The following is a 23,791-nucleotide window of genomic DNA, read 5'->3' as shown; positions in this document are numbered from 1 at the left end:
TTTCTTCAGATGTGACACGCTTGGCCTGGCAGGTTTCCCCAGTCTCAGATGCTGTGTGGAAAAAAGCTTAATTTTAGTTTAGTTTCGAATTTTACACAAATGAAACTCAAGCGAGATCTTGATACTGTATATTTGTGGCCATAAAATATAAAACACAAAATAGTATAGTCTTATTTTATTGTTTCTATTTTATGAGAGTGTATTAGTTCAGTGACCAGGCTGCATAGAGAAATCCCTCGATAGTCATTACTTCGGGGCATAGCCAACCCATTCTGTCCACCGGCTTTGAGGGGGATTTCTCACTTACACTGGGGTTTTGCTGGGCAACTTTCTCTTTTTCCCTTTCCCTCTTTTGTTCATGTGTCATTTTGGGGGTTCGGCAGGGCAGCTGTTCAAAAAGTTGCTGAGTTCAGTCACTTTCATTGTTTGTGTAATTTGTACTAATGGCTATTTGAGCAGCCTGTGATGCCAGCAGCTTCCTGGGGTGAGACATGTCGAGCCATATGGCAGCACTGCCCTCCCTGTCACTGTCAGACCGGTATTGTGTCCACCACGTGTGTGCGTGTGTGTGTGATTGGCTGTTTTCCCCTGAATGTTTCACCCATCTGTTCTCTTCACTTTAAGCAAGATTGCCTTGTGGTGTGCCTATTGATTTATTTTTAAAATGTGATAGCATGATACTGTATTTCAACCTTTCAGGACACTTGAGACAACCATATTAATCCATTTTCATTCTTAACTCAAGATGGCTGAACTATACTCATTATTTGAGTGGAATCCATCTTAGTTAAACAGTTGTCAGTACTGTAATTTTAGCAGAAATGATCAGATTCTCAAGTATTAGCATCACCATTCTATTATTTACTCTAATCCTCATAACCTCTTTACTATGTCAGTGCTCAATATTGGGTCGCTTAGATGTGCCAAATACTGAACTTGCTTATGTGACTCAACGATAGGCCATACCATTATTTATCATGTCTTTATCTTTCTCCGGCTTCCTTTAGACATTTTTGCATGGGACCACTACTAACCAAGGAAGTTGTCCTCCTTACTGTGCTTTCAATCAAGTTCCCCTCACTCTGAACAGAATCAGAATTAGATATATTATCTTTAAAAAGTTGTTTCCTCCAGTCTTCTATTTTTCTTATGCTTTTTTCTGTCTGATTTTGTACAGGCACATTCATGTAGGGAATCCTGCACATGCTTGCCTTGGGTCTTTATCATTTTCAATAACATTCTTGATGCAAAAACTGAAGTGTTGAGTTCCACCCTGGAAATCATTCCAGAGGTGTTATGGCTCATGAACATACTAAAATGCAATTTCCCACATCAGGTAGTGAGAGTATGTGGAAGGTGGAGGTCTTTTAAAAAAAATCTTTAAACAACTTTGTTACTGTATGTTATATTTTATTATTATATATTATATATTATAAATTTTATGATTGCTCTTATTTGGTGTATATTACACTGAGTGAACAGTATTATTTGTGATCTTTTGTTTCCTGAACAGTAGTTTCGACCTGCAGGGCTTCCCTTGGCAAGCATGTTCAACCACCTGCCGCAGTCGTGTTGGGCTTGGACTGCTTGTTTCCTCTCAATACATTATTATTTTTTTTTATCACTAATGCTATATTTTGATTTGTTTTGAAACCTTAAGGCTAGCTGTCCAAATGGAATGAAGTATTTTTCAATGATGAGAGATGAGAAGGGTGCTGTACTGCCATTGGCTAGGAAGTCAGCTAGTGGGACGACGTAACTGGGTTTCATTGGTATTTGTAAGCATGACAGCAGTGACAGATGGTAAAATGCAATACTTGCTTTGGACAGAAATGGAGCAGAGTGGGAGTGAGGTAAGAACCTGAGAGAGAGGGTGATATGAAATGAAGAACGGAGGGAGAGAGGGATTGAAGGAGGGGTTTTGGGAATCATTGCTACGTCACCTTGTACACCAATATAGCTCTGATGTTGCTGACCACTGTCAGGGAAGACTCTAGTTAGGTGTTCATTACTGTAACCTGCAGCTACTCATCAGTGGAACAAATTAGTAGGCCTGTGAAAAATGTAATGTGAGATTTCATACGTTTATAGCTGGAACTGCAGAATTTCATAAATGAAAATTGGACAGCACAGCAGCAGCCAGTGAAGAAGAAATTTACTGTCTACACCCGGGCAGCAGCTATAAATAACTATTTCAGAGCTGCAGGAAAAATGGCTGGCCAGGCTCAGTTGTCAGAGCCAACACAATCTTCCCCCTCACCTCGTATTACTTCACCTCAGAGTCTTGTGATGCTTCCTGTGGTTGAAAGCCTACCTGGGAAATATTTCTCTAATACATACTATTGCTATGGAAATTCTTTCTTTTTTCTTTCTTTTAATCTGATAATTTGAGCTCTCAATTTCCCTGTAATTCTGCCCCTTATTCACTTAGCTCCCCCTCATTTTTTTGACTGACCAGAGGATTAAGAAACAAGGACTGTTGTTTTGTCAAACTTTAGGCTACTGTGTCAGTAGCTATAGCTGCTGTAAGGTTAGACTTTCCCTTCAGCCTGTGCGAACTCCATACTTCTTTTTGTCGGCAGCAACTTTGACAAGCCAGCAAGATCTCTGATGTTACTCTGTCCAAGCAAGCTGTTCGGAGACTTAGTCACCTGGCCCACAGCTCTCAGCACCCAGTTTGACACTCAATGTCAGCGGATCCCAGGTAACTTGAGGGCTTTTCTTAGCACTTGTCAGCACTGTCACATCAAAACTGACCACAGAACACCTGATAGGCCAGAAACGAGGGGCAAGTGTTGATAATCTGTCAGAAAAATGGTGTTGTTGGAATTTATGGTTTACTTTTTAAATAAGTGCACGTGAGCACATTTTTAAAATACATAAATTGTGTGTTTTACAACGTTGTTAAACATTGTTCAGTTTTGTTTCTTTCCTTTTTTTTAGAAGTTTGTCATCAAGCTTCAAGTGATATTTTATTGCATGTCAAATGCCCCAAACAGATGTTATCCTAAAGTACTCAAGTGAACAATATATCAATAGAGGACTAAAGACTAATTGCAGTTTCCTGCTCGGGGACTTTTTTATTGGAATGCTCTTAAAGTTCCACACTTGGAAGGCAGCTGTCAAGTCAGCAGGTTCCTTTTGACCTGTATGTTTCTCTTTGACCCCAGTATCCCGTGTTACACTTCCCTAATGGTTGAAACACGATCACCTACAGCTACCATGTGTATGTGAGAGACAAGTGGAGAAAAATGTTTGTCCAGCGTAAGCCTCTTAGACTTTAGTTGCATGTATTTTGGGTCTAATGTGCGTTTGTACGTGACTAAGTCAGTGACTTAATGTCAGGCCTGTGACCCTATGGGCTTATTTGATAGTGATAGGCCACATGCGATTCTAGTTACCTCACAAAGTTTTGTTTACTTTTTGATATCACATCATAAAACCCTATGACTGATCCCCAACATAAATCTGACCATTTTACAAGCATCATCAGAGAAACATGGTATGAATCAAAGTGATGCCTCACTGTGGACGCGCCGGCCTTGTGGTGGTCGTGAGGGGCCAGACCCGGTGTCTCTGTGGCCAAGATATCTCAACCATTGCTAGGGTGCCATAAATCAGGAACCACCCCCATTTGCAACTGTGCCAAATGTGGAGCACAGCAAGTTGACCCTGCATCCTCACCCATACCTCGCCCCATGAAACCGTCTCTCATGGCATGATGGTAGCTATATGTTGACTATGCAGGCCGCGGATACGTGTCTGATTTGTTGAAAAGTTAAATTAAGGCTCCGGCATGTCAGTAACTGTCTGCCATATTGGGAAGAGTAAGGTTGCATGTTCTCTTGATCAGCGTCTGGAGTCACATATTCTGAAGTTCATGCGTCTGGGTGCATTTGTTGTGTGCAGCGAGCATGTGTATATGGCTGTAAAACAGTCTTTTAGCCAACTGTTTATAAGGTATTGGAAAAGGTGTCTTGTAAGCAATTTCATCTTATACCAATGGTGACTTACCAAAGTGACATTATGTTTTAAGTCATAGTGTGTAAGTAACTGCCTGCAAATGTAAACATCGTGACTCTTATTCTACCAGGCTGAATAGGAACTGCTGATGAAAATGAGTACAGTGCCCTCTTATGGCAGGCTGATACATCCCTGTCAGACCTCCGGGGCCAGTTATGGCAATATGTGGCACCACCTAGTGGGTCATGGGAAAAGTGTTTTTTGAGACAGCCCTATGTGTGTAGGTATGTGCCTTTTTTTTTTTCCCATGACAGCCCTTTCCATGATCATAAACTCCTTCCTATCATACCCCACAGTGGCAGGAAAAAGCAGATTTGCTAAACAACAATTACAAATAAACAAAATAAAATTTAAAAAATAATACAATTTCTTAAGCATCATAGAATCAGATTAGCAAGGAGTGGAAGGTTTTAGGTAAATACAAGTGACTAAGATGTATTACTGGTCTTAATTTCTAAAAAGGTTTTGAAAATATTTCCTGGCATACATAATTATGCATTAATCATTAGCATACATTGGTCATACAAGGTCATACATTTGTGTACTAGTATAAGACAGACTATGATATTGCCAGAAATGGTAGTACTTATGACACTGAGTGGACACTCGTCTGGGTCGGATTGATGTAACCCTTCCATTATAATAATGATATAAATAATAATAGTGGTAAGAATGTACTCAGCTGATATTGCTTTTTATTATCATATAGCACTTATGGTATTGGCACTGGATGAAACGTGGCTTGTTCTCTCTTTGCTGTCTGGGTGTGATGCTAACAGATGGAGTGACTGTAAATCTGTCGGGGTAATACCTCCCTGGGAGCTGAATACTTGTCCGCTTAGGTAAAGTGCTCATTTACAGCTGTTAAAAATCTACAGACGGAGCTCTATAGAAGAAGGCAGATACGAAAAATAACTGATACAGTAGATGAAATTATAGGCTTTCATGTAGCATTTTTCTGGAAGATTAATTTTTTCATTTGACACCAGTCAGTTTTACAGTGCACACTTATCAGTTTTTTATTTCCTGGAACAGACCCAAACTGTGATACATAATTCTGAATAAGGTTGTTCACCAAAAGAAATACTGTACCATGCCAAAATAACAAAATCAAAACAAAACAAAGGAGGAAAGAGATGAAAAAAGTGTCCTGCATTCTTATATTATTGCTATCTTTAATTGAGTGATAGAACATAAAAATTTAATCTAAACAGCACCCTTAGTAAATGGTATATCGAAAACAGAAAGATTAATTAATTAAAAATGTATGCAAATATATTATTATATTGTTGCAATTTTAAATTAATTAAAAAAGAACATTCAGTTTCCTCTCTTCATTCACACAATGACGGCACGATGAATAGAATTCACTGGCTGCGGTGTGTTGAAGCTCACCACGCTTTTAAGGAGAAAACAGAAATTAGGGATGGATCATTCACAATTAGTTCTTTTAATCAAGTCATAACGTCTCTGCATATGTCATTATATCATAACTGCATATATGTCATTGTGTGTCATTAGAAATGTGGTTGTACAAAAAGGTTTGAATGTGACAATTTCATGCTTTATCTTCCAATTGTAAAGCTTCAGCTTGCGTAATGCTTAACATGTGATATTTAAAATTTTATCCTCTGGCCTAAATTACAGTTTTCAATTTTAGTCAACATTCTTATGAAAATGGGAGTAATACACTTGTTTAGTCACTCATACAAAGAGAGGCTTATTGATTGGCTTCATTACGATTGACTAAGAAATCATTAATCTTATAGTTTAACTTAAAATTATACAAAAGTGTGGTTTGAGTTTATTTGCTTTTCCGGTTAACAAACAAACCTTTTTTATATTTTGAATTTGTTTTATTTGTTAAATGTTCCAAAAACATCCCTTACAGTTCAGTCAATGGCAGCTTATTGATACTTGATACTAAAAGCAGAGCAAAAGTCTAAAATGCACATAAAACCATGCTCAGTAAAATAGATTTAAACACTAATTATTTCACGTTCAGTTTTTTACTGTAGTTGCTCAAACAAGAGTAATGCCAGTATGTTTAAATTTGTGCCAGCCATCAAGGAACTCTTGATGGCTTTCTTTACATTTTGAAATAGAGAGAGAATTTTTTCAAAGCACAGAGAAGCCACTTGTGCAGTATAAGCACTTCCACAGAGCAATAAAATCCATTAGTTGAAGTCTTGTCACTATCTAGTTGGCTGTTACAGAAATGAATGTGAACATTGCTTTTTGCTCTCTGTCTGTCAATCCCCATGAAACACAAATCTAAATCTCTGCCAAGAAAGAGTCCATCAAAACCGCTTTGCCTCACACATTAAATGGTCTGTGTCTGTGAGTGGCATATTGATTGGTGTTTTTAAAATAATGTGTATTTCATACAGCCTCGAGAGAAGGGACGGCATATTTTTATATTTGATATGTTACATTCAGTATGTGCCGAGAAAAGATTGATGTGGTTGTAGGTCAGCAGTAATTAGACATTTTGCTTTTTTCTACTTTGAACCTAACTGCCAGCTATCCATTAAGCTTTACGTTGGACAAACTGTTGCTACTGTGGATGGGGCAGCTTCATCGCATGACTGCACAGCACTACCCCAAGGCCTCCTCTGTAAATACTTTCCTCCCTGTGAGTTGGTCTACCCCCGTCCTCTCACACATGCTAACCACTTGTGACTTTTAATCACATGTGCCTCCTCTGCCTGTCCAGTGTTCAGTAACACAAGGAAGCAGCGTCTCTCACACAGGGTGAAGACCCTTAGCAGTGATGTTATGCTAATGTACATGTGCTAGCATTAGTCGTCATGTTAGAGGGTAGAGACATACGTCAGTCTCAGCTGCTGAGCAGAGGTCAGGCTATAGAGAAGCAGTGCAGAGTTTAGTATCAGAGGTGCAACTTGGACCTCCGCTGCCTGTCTTTTTAAGGTTAGTGTGTTTCTTTATTATCTCCAGGTGAACATCTCAGCATAAGCCTGTTGTAGTGTCGTGAATGTGGTGGTAAGTCTTGTCAGCTGTACTGTGTACTGTGTTGGGGAGCCATGTTGAGGCAGGATTTATAGCTGTCTGTGGTGCAGCTGTAGTGTGTTTGGACGTTGTATGATATTTTGTTGGATGTCTCATTGGAGTCAGTGGAGGGCTATTCTGTAGTTGGACTGCACTTGAATCCTTCCTGTAATGGGTTACTTCCTCCGAGAATCTGTGGACTGATTGGGCCCATGTGGCAAATTGTTATGACTATTTAGCTGTCTTTGATCTTTTTGAAAGTGTGTGTTTTTGTTGGGTTTTTTTTTTGTCACAGAGACAATAGTAAAATTGCTATCATATCTTGTGTTAAAAGGCCACTGTGGGTACATTTGTTGAGGTTTGTAAAGAGTATTGTTGAGCTTTCAGATCAGTTGAAATGTTTCAAAATATTTGTGCATACTTAACGGAGCATTATAGGAGCATTATAGGAAACCATTGTATCATTGGTATTTAAACTGTATTAAATCTCAGATGACTGTTTTTGGCAAACTAAACAAAGATTTAATTATTGTCATTTGTTGCCAGTAAATGTTTATATTGAAATGTTATATTTAGTCTTCAGTTCATTGTATAATTTAATAAAAAAATGTTCTTAGGAGTCGTGTTACTTACTATAAACATACTTAGTACCTTTTATTGATGCAGAGCAATGTGTAGTTTTATCAAGTATTAGTATTGTGTATTCTTAATTAGAGCTGTTTTTTATCATCAGTTAATAATATGCAGACATAGATAAACATCATGATGTGATGTTATGCCTGTAAGATACTTTGTTGTGCAGGAAAAGAAGGCATGCAACGACTATCACATTTTCTTCTTAGTCTTTGTACCTGGGTCTTGGCGCTGGATGAAAAAGTCAGCAACAGAATCAGTAAGAGGTGATTTTAAATATCACAGCCATTTTTGATATATAATTATTTGCTTAACAAATTCCAAAATTTAGATTATATGTTTTCACAAATTGGTCACTAGACGGAGTTCCAATGCATAAGCCTACACATTATCGCTTATCAGCAGTGTAAACATTTACAATTTCCCATGTTCTTTTAGTAGATACTTTGTAAAACCCGGACAAAGTAAGAAACATTTTTTTCTCACATCGCTGAGACAAAGTGGGTGACCCTAATGGGAACAATCAATAAGAATACAATTTCACTCATGTCTCAGAGTTTCGTTTTTAGATTGAAGTTAGAATACAGTAAAATGGACAAATGTACATTCTTGTTGAAGACAGCTCTATACTTTTACCTAATATTTTACGGTTTAAGCTTTGTTTTTATTCAATATGCTCTATAGATAATTTGACTTGACCTGTAGATCTTTCTTTCTAAGCCATTTAAGCTGCAGGTTAAAGCATTGTTATACCACAGGGAATTGATGGTTATTATACCATGGACATTTGCGTGCCTACAATATTGAATTCTCAATTTTAGTATTATTTTAAAATTTCATGTTTATATCAAGTTTTATGTCTGTCAGAACATAACATTTTGTAAAATTATAATAAAGCTTTTTATTCAACCAAAAACCCTTCTGTTTTCTTTTCTTTAAGGGTCATTGTAACTGAAAATAATGAAAATAATAATAATAATAATAATAATAATAATAATAATAATAATAATAATAATTGTGTCATAACATATATCGTAATCCCATGAAATTGTGATATTTTTTTGAGATGGCTATTGTACCATTACAATCTCATGCTGTTGCAACCCTAGCTGTGAAAATAGAGTGGTCAGAACATGAGTCAAACGCAAATTACTTTGGAATCGTCACAAATTGTACTTTAACATTGATGTCATACATTCACTAGAAATATTTCATTTTTTCTTTAATTAAACCTGTTTTATATGTTTTGTGTGCTTTTTAAATTTTTAATTGTGAAACAGAAACAGAAATACTTTGATTCACATGAATTTGCAGATTTGTTGTAAATGACAACATAAAGCTATTTCTAAGACTTGAGTACTGTGTTGCTGTGACATGGCTTTGACTTTGAGAGGCTATGTTTCAGCTATGAAAGGTTAACAGTAACAAATGCAAAATGGACTGGCATTATAATTGAAAAAGCTCTTTGGGATGTAACGATACAAGTGTGTAGCGAGATTGAAATAATGGGAACTTGCACCCTCTGAGGTCTCTAGTACAAGTTAGAGATCTGTTGAATTGAATATTTGGTATATTGGTATATACAAAAATGGGTTCATACAGACATGTGGCTCTTTGTGTGCCCTCTTGAGATAATTCTTCTGTATGGAAGTAAAAGTATGTATTTTATGTATTTTGATTTACGCCAACGGGGACGTCTCGAAGTGATGTGGCTGTCTGAGTCTTTCAAAATAAGATGATAAAATCACAGTGAGACACTGCGAGACTTCTCTTCATAATTTAATTAGCAAGCCGTTGTGTCTTGTCATCTTTATCTATAATCTCCTGTGTTACTTCCCTTCCACACCTGGTTGCAGTTTATTTGACACCTACTTTCCCTCTTTTCATCACAAGATTGGTCTGAAGTGTCTAACACACTGTGCCAGCTGCCCAGGAGTCCATATTAGTCTATTAAGGACACTGTGTGTCAGGATGGCAGAGGGCAGCTCTAGTATTTATAGCTTTGAGTCATAAGCTGGAATGGTGTAAGTGTATATCTACATCAGCATGCCTGCTCACCTTAGTGTGTGTACAGGCGGCAGTGAAACTGGGGATTGTTAATTGTCCAAAGTAAGTCACTTATCATAATTTAACTTGGGAACTCCTAAGACCATGGTACGTGACTTTGTATGAGTAAACAGTTTTTTCATGTTTTTGATATCGCATGTACCGCAAATATATCAAACCTAACCCATGCAAAAACAATATTAATACCACAGTTTTGTATAAACCTTTTTTGAACAAAGTTACAAAGTGCTTTACTGGGAGAAGTGCAGACATAACAAACTGATTTTAATAGATTTTAAATATAATTTGACATAGCATTTTAATGTATTTTCAGCATTGGTCTTTCAATAATACTTTAACTGACTGAAGTTGCCTAAATTAGTTTTTATAAAATCTGTGAAACAGTGTCATCTATTATTTGTGAAATTTGACAACAGTAAGTGAAAGTGATAAACTGGTAAAAATCAATAAATTGTTTACGAAATTAGAAAAATAGAAGTTGTTATTTAAGAAGAAGACTTTTACATATGAAAAAGCAGCATCAGTGGATTTCATATCCACTGTTTCCTTAAAATATTAATATCTTTAGTGTTTAGTCCATCGCAAAATGATCTTGTTATGTGTCCAGTTACTTAAGGACTTAAGTCCAGTGTGTCAGCCTGCTAACCAGTGAGGTTACTGGTCTGAACTAGTGAGCAGTCTGAATCACTGTCTCTTTCAAAATTGAATAAATATTATGGTAATAACCATAATACAGAGTATGACTAGTAAATAGAACAAGTATGCTGAAAGCAAAGTTATATCAAGCTATGTAGACCTGTGAACACGGAATCCGTTATCAGCTGACTTTAAATTAATTTTGGATTATTTGATTCCATAACTGTTATTATTTCCCAGCCATTACACCACAGTGTGAAGTGTGTTTACATAACCTGCATTACAAAATCTTAAGTGTGGTTGTGATATGATGAGTTTATGATGTGGCAATGTAATTGCAAGACCACGTCACATCTACAGAAGCCAGTAGGAGGACAGTCCTAGAGGTGATAATCCTCCACAAGATTCAGTTGCATAGATTAATATTTGAAAATGTGTCTCAAACTTTTTTTATATTCAAGGACAACCACTACCTATTTTATAATCCGTCTCTCAACATGTGCAGTACAACCGTTTAAGAACGATCTTCGTAAACATGATCACAAGTAACTATGAATTCATTCCATTGGTGTTTCTGCATACAAAACTTCACGGCTGATGTATCTTTGTCTTGAACAAATTGGTATTTCATCACGTCTAATCCAATTGGTCTGTCACCTTTCTGGGAGCTTGGGAGCAGTGGCTAGATAGGCCAGTGTCAAGTGCTTAGCATAGATGATGTGATGAATAGCTGAGTAGACTAAGTTTAGACAACATGTGAGAGCATTCATTGGAAATTGGAAGGAACAGACCAGTCAAACAGGGTCAATATGCACTTGGGCAACCAACCTCTTGATATTTGACCCGTGCTCTATACAGCTGTCCCTCTTTTATTTCAACTACTATCAGTTTATTAAAACATGTTAATTATGTTAAGCGACCTGGTCCGTGATAGAGGTGCTGTTACCTCCCTGTGGAAGATGAAATCTTCCATATGTTGGTGAGAACTAACTGAAATTTGCAGAGCTTCAAAAATTATTCTTTTTATATCATGTCACAGTGTCGCGTGTAAACAGCTATCTTGCTGGCTGAATGAAAATGTCCTCAATCTTCCAGGTAGCCTCTTTGATAATATATTTGTTATAGTGATGAAACTACATGCTTAAAGTAGTAAGAGCATAGATTGTATGACATGAAAGTTATTAACCACTAATTTACTTTGCATTGCCTCATAATATGTTAGCTCTGGTTTGAACAGATTATATCTCAGCAGTATTGGTAGCAAGAGGAATGAGACTGAATAGTGGAGCAGAGACAGTCTGTCCATGGTAAATGGGCCAGTCTAGTGATACAAGGTAGTTGTATCATTAGACTACTTATATCTATAGTCTGAGAGGAGAACTTAAGAATGAGTTGTCTCTCTAGATGTGACTTCTGTACACATTGCAAGTTGCATTAATTAACATTGGCTCAGTTTATAAACTGACATAATCATCTTTCCAAGCTACTTTCATCAGGCATGCAAGCAAAGGAAAATGCATTTTCTGACAATAAACAAAGACATTGTTAGGTTAGAGAACAACTTCATCAGTAGTGAACTGCTGTGTAATACCTCTTGGCAGGGATTATTTCCTTTGGTTTATCCTAAACTCAGCAGCACTGACAGACAGTTGATGGCTGAGCCCAACTGCCGGCCATCTGCTGGTCGATCACTTGTAAGACTCGCCTTGTTTGCTGATGCTAGCTGTGAGGAACACAATTGTGTGAATATGGAGAGCAGCAGAAAAGCAGTGGAGTACTGAGTAAATGTCTCTTTGTATTACCTAGTAATTATTTTCTGTGTAGTTTCTAATGTTAATGAAAGTAGCTAATGTAACGTAACTGCTGGTGGTTACTAGTTAGCCTCATGTGAATGTTGGTTAACTCTATCTAACTGAACAAAAGTGGTCATTGTTAGGTAGTTTTGTAATAGTATGCTAACCAGCATTACATTCTAAAAATGTATGCAGAGCCACAGTTATTACAGTTATATTGCAGTAATTGTTATAACAGTGGGAACTTAACTGTAAACAGAACAGCGTGAACAAAATCGCATAGGGACATTTATTGTATTAAGTGATTCAATATCCTGTTCAACCAGTAGTTATTTTTGAAAAGTCTTTGCCATTACTTGCTGATTCTCAAAATAGACATGCATGGCTTGCATCGTAGTGTTGGCACCACTCAACCTCAGTCCCATTGGTTCCTACTGGCATTGTCTCTACATTCATCCAGTTTAGCTTGGCTGGATTCATGCAGCTGCGGCTGTATATTAAACTTGAGTGATAACGGTTTCTGGGCTGGTAACTCAGAACATCTGAGTTGCAGACAAGAAGCCACAGTGAAGTGAAGAGAAGCCACAGAATTTAAAACAGCCAGTTAAAGGCAGCTAGTCTGAACCCCACTTTAGGAGCATGCATGTGATAATGACACAAACATTAGAAGCTAACTTCTCAGCTATTGTGTTACATCTAATAAAGCCTGTGTATTTGTCCTTTGAGATTCATGAGAAATGTGATTTCTTCTTTTTCTCGATAGCATCAGTGCGGTGCCTGTCGACAGCGGCGATAAGAAGGGCTTCCAGGTGGGGGGCCAGCTGCAAGGTGTTGTGCAGGCGGGGCCTCAGCAGCAGAACCAGCAGCTCCTCCTGACACCAGCCAGCCTCCAGCTCGCACAGCTCCAGGCCCAACTTACCCTCCATCGCCTCAAGCTGGCTCAAGGGGGCAATACAGCCACTGCCGCCACTGTTCTCAATCAGGTTCTTTCCAATGTCGCGATGTCCCAACCCCTGTTCAATCAGCTGAGGACTTCGACTATGGTTGGGAACCCTCAGAGTGCATTCCCCACGGGAGTGCTAGGGTTTCCCTCCACAAATTCAGCCTTGGGGGCCTTGGTGGGTGGGGGATTCAACCAAAACCCAGGGAATGTGAGACTGAACCATCCTGGTGGAGGTGGCACACTGGGCCAACAGGGTGCAGAGTATGGTAAAAAGTCAGGGTCAGCTTACCCCTCTGATACTGACAGGCGTCTTCAGTACAACTTAGTTGGGGGTACATCTCCAGCATCAGGAACTGCTGGTGATAGTCAGTACTCAGCGATTAACTCTCAGGTAAAAAACATGAACAATGTTGGTTTTCAGAGAGATTTCTATGGTCATGATATGTTGGGGCAACAAACTGGGTTCAGTGTCAATGAGCAGAACATGAATGTTTATAACTCCACTGGGCATAAGGAGCAATGGAAAGGCCCCGCTAACCCGAGTCACACTGGAAAGATGGATATGGTTTCTAATGCTGCCAATGTGTGGACAGCAGCTGGGCAGCCAATTAGGTCCAGAACAGAGCTGTATAACCCAGAGGAGCCCACCCCTGACCCCAAATTCAATCCCAGTAGTGGGATTTCCTCTTTTGGTTCAAGTGGCACGCAGGGGTTTGGGGGCTACCAGGCCCTGCGTGGAAGTGAAGAAGCTCTATCTTCAGGTACCAGGACACTTCAGCCTTACCAAGTCAATGATTACCACGCTGTCACACCCACTCAACTGCCACACCAATGTAGCATCTGTGACAAGAAGGTCTACAACCTTAAGGTCAGTGAACTCATCAATAAAAGCATAAATGCATGTATGTAAATGTATGAGGAGTTACTTTTAATTGTAACTGTGGCTGTAGAAGACTTGAAGATTAAGAAAATTATTCACCTGCATATGTAACATTTGTCTGTCCACACTTGAATTAATAGACATTGGAAAGTTTAACAAGCCATCCAATTCTCAAGTATTTTGTCTTTAAATAAAACAGGAGTAAGTGTATTTCAAATGTTTTGATTTGAAGGGCAACCACAAACTAACTTCTCTCAGTCATGAGCTTATACAAGGGGTATGATGGGAGGGCAAGCAGTGAGCCTCTGGTGTGTACAAGCCATTTGAATCTATGTTTGGATGATGTGTGTGTGTGTGTGTGTGTGTGTGTGTGTGTGTGTGTGTGTGTTTATATGTGTTTGTTTTTAGGACTGGGACCAGCATGTGAAGGGAAAGCTACATCTGCAGAACCGAATGTTGTACACAAATGAAAGGTGGGTTATTTGGGACTCTATTATTAAATTGATTTGACAGAGTTTAAAGTAGGTTGTAATTGTTGTTTTACTACTGAAATACAATTACAGTTCTCAAAGCTCATGGCTTCTCATGGTTAAGTCTGTTTTTTGTTGATTTTCAAACAATTTAAGGTAAAAATGTTTGTTCATATTGATCAGTTCAGAGAAAATATCTCTCTTGTTGGAAACATTTTGTTTTCCTTGTCCTCGCTCTATATACAGCTGTCTTAATGTTTCTATGAATATGAGCTCTGTCACAAGATATGCGTGAGCAAGGCAGGGGAGAGGCAGCTATAATCAGCCTTCAATGATTGTTGCAGCTCCGCAGCGGTATCAGCTGGAGCTGTTCACTACAGTGTCGGCAGGCCTTCTGATGGAGGTCTGAACACAGGAGGGACGAACTCCATGGTGTACTCTGCTCAAAGTCAAGGTAGGATAACCCATTAGCCACCATAAGCGTCCTTGTTTACTAGCATTATTATGAGTGATGTTTTTCTCGTCGTTGGAATACGTGAAACGGAGTGATAGATGGAGGTCAGGGAGTATTTTTAGTTACATGAGGGTATGAGGCAGCATGTTTTTAGAACTTGACAGTGTATTTTGATACGTTGATGTATGCTGTTTGAAGAAAGTGATTTGAAATCCATAATATGGTGGACGAGAGCACCGATCCAAATCTTATGTTGTACTTGTTGGGGGTTTATGCGTTTTGGTGCGCATATTATAAGAGTAAACCCACAAAGCTGATGACACATTTGAAGTACTTTTTTACACAGCAAATTGAGCACCTGTTCTCTCGGCGGGTCATTTGTGGACACACCAGATGCCAAGAGAGTGAGGAAGTCATTGAACGTGACGAAACATAACATAAATAAAAACTCCCATGATCCAGCACTACTTCACAACACTATCAAACTATGTTTTCATTGTTTTCAGTGAGTGACCCCCAGCAGCAGAAATCACATACTGTGCGTTTAAGTTTTCATTTTTTAAAAAGGATGCAGTTAACAGCTATAAATGACATGGAAAAATTGTGTCATATTTTCAGCGACTAAATAGACAGCTGTTGTAGAAAGCCAGCACCTTGGGCCATTGTAGAGAAATCCTGAAGCCATATCATTATAATTATTCTATATATATTCTATGTTCAGGAAATCTTCGCTGGAACAAACCACAGGGTGTATCTGAGAACCTGACAGTATATAGATATCACAGTAGAGGATGACCACTCTTACCAGATGTCAGTTCTAAGCACTGATGCATGTTTGTGCTGCATCTATAATTCTAAAAGAAAAAACTAAAAGTGAAAAATCAAGTAATGATTTCGATTGATACAGATTTTAGGTCACATTTAAAACATTGAACCATAAAGTCAAAAAATGTTACTTTCCCTCTCACTTGGTTTGCTGCATGAATACATTTTAAAACAAAATTTCAAATTGTTTTCACAGATGCATCTTCAGGAGCCAATACACCATACTTACCAGCTCCAGCCATGAAGACTTACCCCATGTCAGACACAGGATTTGCCCCACACCAGCCAGAACCAAAGGTCAGACAAATGTATGGATGTTTTCTCAGGATTTGCCATCAGCATATATAGTGATGAAGTGGTAAAGGACAGTCACCATCCTGGATTGATGACATTACATAACAGGAATCTAGCTATACCTTGATTATATCTTGTATCATGAAAATGTTCAAAGTGATGAATTATAAATATTTGACTAATATCAATAACGATCAATAATAGACTTGGATGGCGCTGGCCAGTTTCATTGGTGTTCTTTAGTGCAGAGTATGTATGGTATTATACATGTCTAATTACGCACTGCATTTCTTGTAAATACGCTATTCCCTTCATATTTTCCTATAAGTTCGGAACAAAGAAACAAATGTGTTTTTTATCAAAACAAGAAGTAGCAAGAGAAATAACAACATTTAATTTAGAAATGAATACCAAAATGCAATGAACTATAAAAGAAACTGATCATGATTAAGATTAAAATAGTTAAAATACATTTAAAAAATGAATGAGTTTCTCTGCTTTTCACAAGGGTTCCCCAATTATCATATTTAAGTTTTCTTTTCGTTATTTGCGTGTTAATGTGCAGCTCAAATACATAGTTCTCATCTTTACAGATTTTGTAGCTTAGCAGCAGGAAAAAGTGTACAAGGTGCGTATTGAATTGGCCCTCAATGTATTATGTATCGTGAATGGACCCATATCCCCTTGTTGACAGCTGCTGGGGCCCGACAGCAGGCCCCGCTGGACTTGACAACTCGTTTCCACTCAACTGTATAGCCTGGCAATTACAACGTTGGCTAGAAACTATGTGAGATTTTTTTTAAATAATCTTATTTCACCACTTAATGATTGCCCAACTTCTTGAAACTATTTGATTTGTGAAATGCCGATATTTAGCAAAATAGCTTCTCTATTGAGGAAGATGTTTGTATAGCATGTGTCAAGTTATCCATACCTTGTCATTTTAGTACATTTTCTATGCTGCATTGTCAGACATTCTGCTGCTAATAACAATTACTGATTTATCGGTTCCATTTTAGGTGGGAACACATGTTCACATTCACAAGTGCGTCCTACTATAAAAATGTCTTTAAACGGACTCAACTCAGCCATGTCGTTAATTGTGTGCCTTTCAGAACAGAAACTGTTTCATGTTAACTGCAGCAGCTGTCTACACAAGCTCTGCAGAGGCCCATGCTCCAACTACATTGCACACATGTCCTGTAACTGCAGAGCTAACTGAAAGTGTTTATTTGCACGGCAGAAATCTTTTTTTTTTACTCTACTCACACGTGATGAAGTCATCTATGAATATAACTCCTGCTCCTGCGGACACTGATGGAGGATTTGAATAGGCTGCTGAAGAGCTACTGCAGTGAGACTCGTAGGACATGACACAGTAAAACGAAATCGATAGTAATTATGGGACACCAACAACATTTATGGGGACAATAAATATAACAAGCATTAGTTCAGAATGTTTTATCTGTATTGTAAAGACAGGAGCATATTTATCAATGACTAAACATTTCTTTACTACTACTTGCTGCCGTAGTCAGTGTGCCTGTTCAGTAGTGCTGGACATTGACTGGTTGACTAGGGTTGAAAAACAGCAGCTGTTGACGGTCGTCCATCATGAGAGAAGGTCTCTTGAAAAGCACATTGTGGATGATGAGCGAGGTGAAAACTTGCCCCGGCAAACCAGGGGAAAGCCTAATTTGTTTTCCAGCGAGCAGCTTTCAACAGTTAGCGGGCATTAATACGCACTCAATGCTGGAGCACATACCTGTACACAGACACATACTGTACACACTTGTACAGTGTGTACATTTTATAGTGTTGCAGTTTTCTTAACTTCTTGAATATGTAATTGAAAAACTTTAAATGTTTTGTCAGTCAGCATATAAACAATTGTCCTGTATTTCAGCCAGATGTATTTTGTTATGTTTGGACATTTTAGGACTTTTGCAGAAATATAAAATAATGTGCACTTTATATAGTGTAACTCGACTACACAGAATATAAATAAACATTTATACAGACAAACAATAATAAAAGCTCAAAGGTATAATGAAAAATACATTGTTTAGTGAAGAGTAAGATAAAAAAAAATATACAGGACAATTTGGGCTCCATAAAGAAATGTTCCAGATTCTCAGGCCATGTTGTTTAAACTCCATCCATCACTATAAAACTTTATTGTGTACGCCATTTGTTCTTTTCTTCATTGCCAGGGGAACCTATCCAACAGCAGCCAAGACTCTGTGCTGTGAAAGTCATATGCGTCATTGGTTGGTTATTGACAACAGGATTTATTGTATCAGCCGAAAAATATTTACGGGCTGTGCTACATGAGCTAATGTTAGTTGCCATAAACACACACCTGTCTAAGCAGAACAGGTGGAGTTTTACTGTTCTTAATTCCGTGTTTTGAACAGAGAGTCACACAAATGCACCGTACTGCCACATGTGATGATAATTTGAGAACTTATTTTCTGTATGATAAGTTTGATTGGTGATTGTACACATTGATAATAAAAAGGAAACATTTTAAATAAGATTTGTAGAAACTTCGTAGAAAATTGTAGAAATCAAAGAGAAACCCCTCTTTGTAAAGTGACATTGAAGATACATTTCTATTAAATACAGTTTTTAATCAAAATTAAGTAAAGCGATCGTTACAATCTGTATGAAAAGGCCAAACACCCACATTTGCATAACCACATACATGCATGCTTGTACATACATAGCCGTCCTGTTGTCCAGAAGCCCAGCTTGAAGTTACACAGTAGCTTCATGTGATAACATAACTCAAACGGAGATAAACACAGGATTACAGCTAACTGCTGTTAGGAGCACAGACCTTAAGACCCCCGGGTCACACCCCCAGGCGGTGGTATAAAGTTTCAGACTGTTGAGAGACTGTTAAAGCGATCTGAGGGATCAGCGTGCGAGCGCTCTGCATTGGAACGTGGAGAGAAACTGTGAAACCAGACTGGCCATCTCCCTGGATCCTCCAACATGGGTTCTGCTTTGCACAAATAAACAGACATGTCCTTGAGAGAGATGCCAACTTATGTCAGTCAGCATGCTGTCAATAAGAAACAGCAGATCGCTGTGTGAAATGGTTGTTATCTTTTACACCATTCTGCCCTAACTTGGTAAGTCATGGTGTTGAGAGTGTGAAGTTTTCAGCAACAGAACATAACGGTGAACACACTGTGGCAGGTGAAACCAGTACCTCTGCTGAATGTAGTGAAGGGTACAAATTGTTTGATCAGTCGATTTATGAATAAATATGGGGAAAATTCAGTGTTTTTCATAACTGTTTAGTTTAGGATTAACTTCAATAAACTCACAGGGGTTTAGTTACACAAGGTACCATCATAGCTTTTTACCATTTTTTGGTGCAGTCCAAGGCAAAGTAGCTTCAGAATGACAAAGTATTCCCTCTCATGTATTTCTATATGCTAAGATACAGTTGTAACTGAAAATGTAACTTTTTCTGGAAGTTTTGTTTTTGTTGGTCTATCAATTGGAAGTCCCATTTGTAAAAGCAATCACTTAAGGAGGCCCTGGCAGTGTGTGCAGGTCCTCCTTGTGAGTATGCAATGACATGACAACACTCTGCGCCTCTGGTTTGCGGTCAACAGAAATTGCTACTGTTTAAATCCTCAGCCAACCTTGACAGTGATATCAATGCTGTGGTCAAACTGTCTGGGCAGTCAGACACAGACGACATTTTACAGGTCAGACATTAGTGAGTGCAGTGAGCAAGACTCTTGTTCTCTCTTAATATCCCAAGGACATAAACTCCAGTCTATTCTTGGATGTGTTTATTGAGCCAACCTGCATTGACCTTTATGTATTCTGATGCTGTGGCTGTGGCACTGGCACTTCATGGAGCTGTTAATAGAATTATCACTCTTATATCTGAAGCTGTTGATGTCAGCTTGCTGGCCAGAAATCATTAAGTTGTGTCATAGAAATTCAGTTATTAGTCATCCAGATCATCTTTTGATTGTGGTTTTATGAACAGTAATATGGCCTTTCTGCCATTTGTGAATAGATAAAGTCTGATGTGTAAAAGAGTTGTATCATTATCCAAAATTGCTGTTTTAAAGGAAAGTATGAGTCTTCAGTTGAAGAACTACTTTATCTTTATTATTATCAGTCGGGTTTTTGTGAGATACAGCCACTTGTTATTTATGGATTATTTTGGATTAGTACTTCATGTATGTTTTGACTACTGATACACTTGCCTCTGATTATGTTTCAACATGCATAGTAAACTGACTTTGAGACTGTAAAAGTTTCCTCCACGCCTTTATTCATGCTACACTTGCTGGCTATTGGACCCGGTGTGAAGTGTATGTTAGGATTGGGTTTTCCCTGAACAAATTCCCTGTAAAAACAGAGACCCTGGCTGCTGGTCCGAGTTGGAATAAGGACCCCAGTCTATCCCACACATGGAACTGTCTGTCATGTCTATCAGCCAGAGAAGCAGGAAGAGGAGGAGGGGCACTGTAAAAACTGCAGCTGCAGCACAATAGTTGCAGAAATAAGACTCCCTGATATGACAAGCTGAATTTACTACTCCTCCGCAGTGATATTAAAAGAGGTGTCAAACGGTATGTCCACTGGCTGGTTTGGTGATGAATAAAGATAAACACATTAAACTTGAAAGGGGTTCTTGCCTTTGTGTTTTTAAAGTTGCAATATGCAGAAGGTAAACTGTTCAGTAGAAGAATTAACCTAAACAACATACAGAGCCCCTTCTATGGGGAAGTTATATAGTTCTTAAGATTATCTTAAAGATAGAGTGTGAAAAAAAGAATGGATTAATAATAGGAAATCTGACAGAGAAACAAACGGAAGAAAAAGTCTTCATCTGCCTTACAAATGAAGCTATAAAAGTAAACAATGATAATCATAATCAATCAATAGATTCAGAAATAGTAATAATACAATATGTAGAACCAAAACAGATTAAATTACTAACATCTTCTCTGTATTGTCTCTATGCAGCCTCTTCGGTTTATTATACTTTTCTCCATGAAGAAAAGTATAATAAACCGGTCATCTACCAGCTTTTCTTCAGATGAAAAGAGGGATAGACAAAGGGATACGCCTGGCAGCCTAGAGGGATTTGTGTCAAATGTGTGAAATGTCTGGGGACAGTCAGCTGACAAGTCTGTAAATCCAAACAAGAAAACTTTCATTATCACTGCTGCACTACTGCCAAGGAACTATTAATAGATGCAATGAGGTGGGCTGTATCAAGGAGGGAAAATGACATGACATCCTGTGTGATAGTGTTACATTGATGTTAGACAGACTAGTCTCACATATTGTTCAAAGATCACACACACACTTTATCTAGTATGTCACCCATTTACAAATAGACAAGGAGACAGTGTGGTTGGAGAAGTTAGCTTACAAATCTTACGAGTCCCTGACCAATGACAGCTGGGTTTAAAAGTCCTGTCCTCGTTATAGGGTTGCCAGGTTTTGCCACTACAGTTAACAATAATATATAACAAGATGACTAGCCCAGTAAATACTGGTAATGTTGTTAATGTTATTTTACTGTGAGGAGGATAAAGTTTCGTGATTTAGTGGAAATTGAAAGTTTAGATATTGCTAAAGTGGTATGAAGGCTGGACTCAATTCAAATTCAAAACAGATATTCGATAGATTTTTGACACTGATCCATGCAACATTTTAAACAATACTCACAGTTGCTCAAAGTTTGTATTTCTTGTTATCTGCAGACATTTCCACCGAGAAAGGCAACAGTAGGGCGAGTCATTCACATCTGCAACCTCCCTGAAGGCAGCTGCACAGAGAATGATGTCATCAACCTGGGACTACCATTTGGCAAAGTTACCAACTACATCCTCATGCGCTCAACCCATCAGGTAACATAACATTAATATTTATCAATTATTTGTGACTCAAGTTTATCGCTAAATATTTTCATTTTCTAATGTACTTTCTTGGATATCATGTAACCAAAAGTCATACTTGAGTAAAAGTAAAATATTGTGTTAAAATATGTCTAACTTATAAAAGTGAAAGTTATTCAAACAAATAGTACTCGAGTCTTTTTAAGTAAAAATAATTATCTGGCCATACATGTGCTTAAGTATCAAAAGTAAACATAAATTATACATATATTTACATGTGTGTATATACAGTTTACTGTCGGTTGACTCATTACTGGATGAGATAATCTGCATTTTTCGAATTAGTGGAATCAGTGTTTTCTCATACCATTACTGAAAAAATAATTAAATTAAGAATGTGCTACTTTGGCACTGATGCAGCATGCAAATCTGCAAATTAACTAGTAACTAAAGTTATCAAATAGATGTAGTAAAGTAAAAGTACAACATTTATTTATTTTAAAGTTAACCAACTTTAAAATAAACACCATAAGTGTCCGGGGTAACAGTGATCTTCTTTATTTTGGCAAAGTACAGCTGCTTGTTAGACCTACAGTAGGTCTATGGCCGTTAATTGGTTCAAACTCAAAATCATCTTAAAAGTCTTGCTCTGTGTGTGTGTGTTTGCAGAGACCTCTGTTCTGATGAGCTCCTGATGATCATGTGAATATTTAGCTTGAAAGAAATTTGCCAAAAAGCAAATCACCAAATAATCTATGTGCATTTTTATGATTATCAACAGCTTTTCTGTGCTGCAGCTGTTATGTGATATTATGTACTTTGTCATAACTTACTGGCTGTTTAACTACTAGTACATGACAGCTCACTCAGGCTCCCAGGTTTCAGTTATCAGAACTCAGCTGCAACATGAAGATCACCCCTATCAAATTTAAAGCATTCCTAACAAAATCATGGGATTGGTTGCAGGGACTAAAGCGATGGTTCTTGCGATTTATTATGGTCATGAAATGTGATAACTTGTAATGATGATTTTCAAAGATTTGCCTGCCTCCCAGTCTGACATATGAGATGTGAAATATGTTTGTGCAGATGTCCTGCAAGGAAGACCATATAACTGTCAGAGGGGATTATTGTTTACAGCAACTTTCTGTTCTCCGATCAGGCATTTCTGGAGATGGCGTATGTTGAAGCAGCTCAGGCCATGGTTCAATACTACCAACTCACTCCAGCTATGATTAACAATCAGAAGCTTCTCATACGAATGTCTAAGAGGTACAAGGAGCTTCAACTCAAGGTATGACTGAAGATCAAAGTAAACAGCAGGTTATAGGCCATAATAGCCAATTACTAAACTTGAATTTCTTTTTCTGTGTAGAAACCAGGTAAAGATGTTCAATCAATCATCCAGGATATCAGCTGTCAGCGGGAGCGGGATGAGATGCAAGAACTTGAACAGTAAAGAAACTCTTCATTCTCCTTTTTGTTTCAAATGCGTCTTCTTGTGTGGTCAGGTTCTATGAGTCACAAGGAATCGAGGAAAGCAAAAAGGAAACTCAGTGAGGAGAAAATGGCAATAATGAGTATTGCCTAAAGCCTTTACAAGGAACTGATATTTATCGTTGATTCTGGCATCTCCTGTGGACAAAAGGGTTCAAGCACCATCGCCTCCTATAGTAAGATCTTGATCTGGCTAGCGTGTGCATTTGCTTTGAAAGAAAGAGGCAATGCATGTTTAATACCATTTTTCTTTTTTTATCACAGGGGATGTGTTAATGTATCTATTTGTGACTGTAAGATTAATAACTGTATTATGACGATGGTGAAACAAATAAACTTTAACTTAATGCCATGCTGTACCAGCAGACTACAAACCCCA

General features: G+C 38.0%; 1 protein-coding gene across 1 annotated transcript in view; it reads left to right on the top strand.

Annotated features, from left to right (window-relative positions):
• rbm20 (RNA binding motif protein 20) overlaps positions 1–23,791 on the top strand; it is a 43,852-nt gene that overhangs the window by 13,744 nt on the left and 6,317 nt on the right. The window contains exons 2-9 of the mRNA XM_073476877.1: positions 4,425–4,437; positions 12,925–13,972; positions 14,393–14,457; positions 14,799–14,908; positions 15,930–16,030; positions 21,781–21,927; positions 23,078–23,209; positions 23,291–23,370. Of these exons, the coding sequence (XP_073332978.1) occupies positions 4,425–4,437; positions 12,925–13,972; positions 14,393–14,457; positions 14,799–14,908; positions 15,930–16,030; positions 21,781–21,927; positions 23,078–23,209; positions 23,291–23,370 (1,696 nt within the window). The remainder of the gene's footprint in view (positions 1–4,424; positions 4,438–12,924; positions 13,973–14,392; positions 14,458–14,798; positions 14,909–15,929; positions 16,031–21,780; positions 21,928–23,077; positions 23,210–23,290; positions 23,371–23,791) is intronic.

The sequence above is a fragment of the Pagrus major genome, chromosome 1, assembly GCF_040436345.1.
Source record: "Pagrus major chromosome 1, Pma_NU_1.0".
Lineage (NCBI taxonomy): Eukaryota > Metazoa > Chordata > Actinopteri > Spariformes > Sparidae > Pagrus > Pagrus major.
Note: the sequence above shows the minus strand (reverse complement) of the source record. Positions and strands in the feature narration are given on the sequence as shown.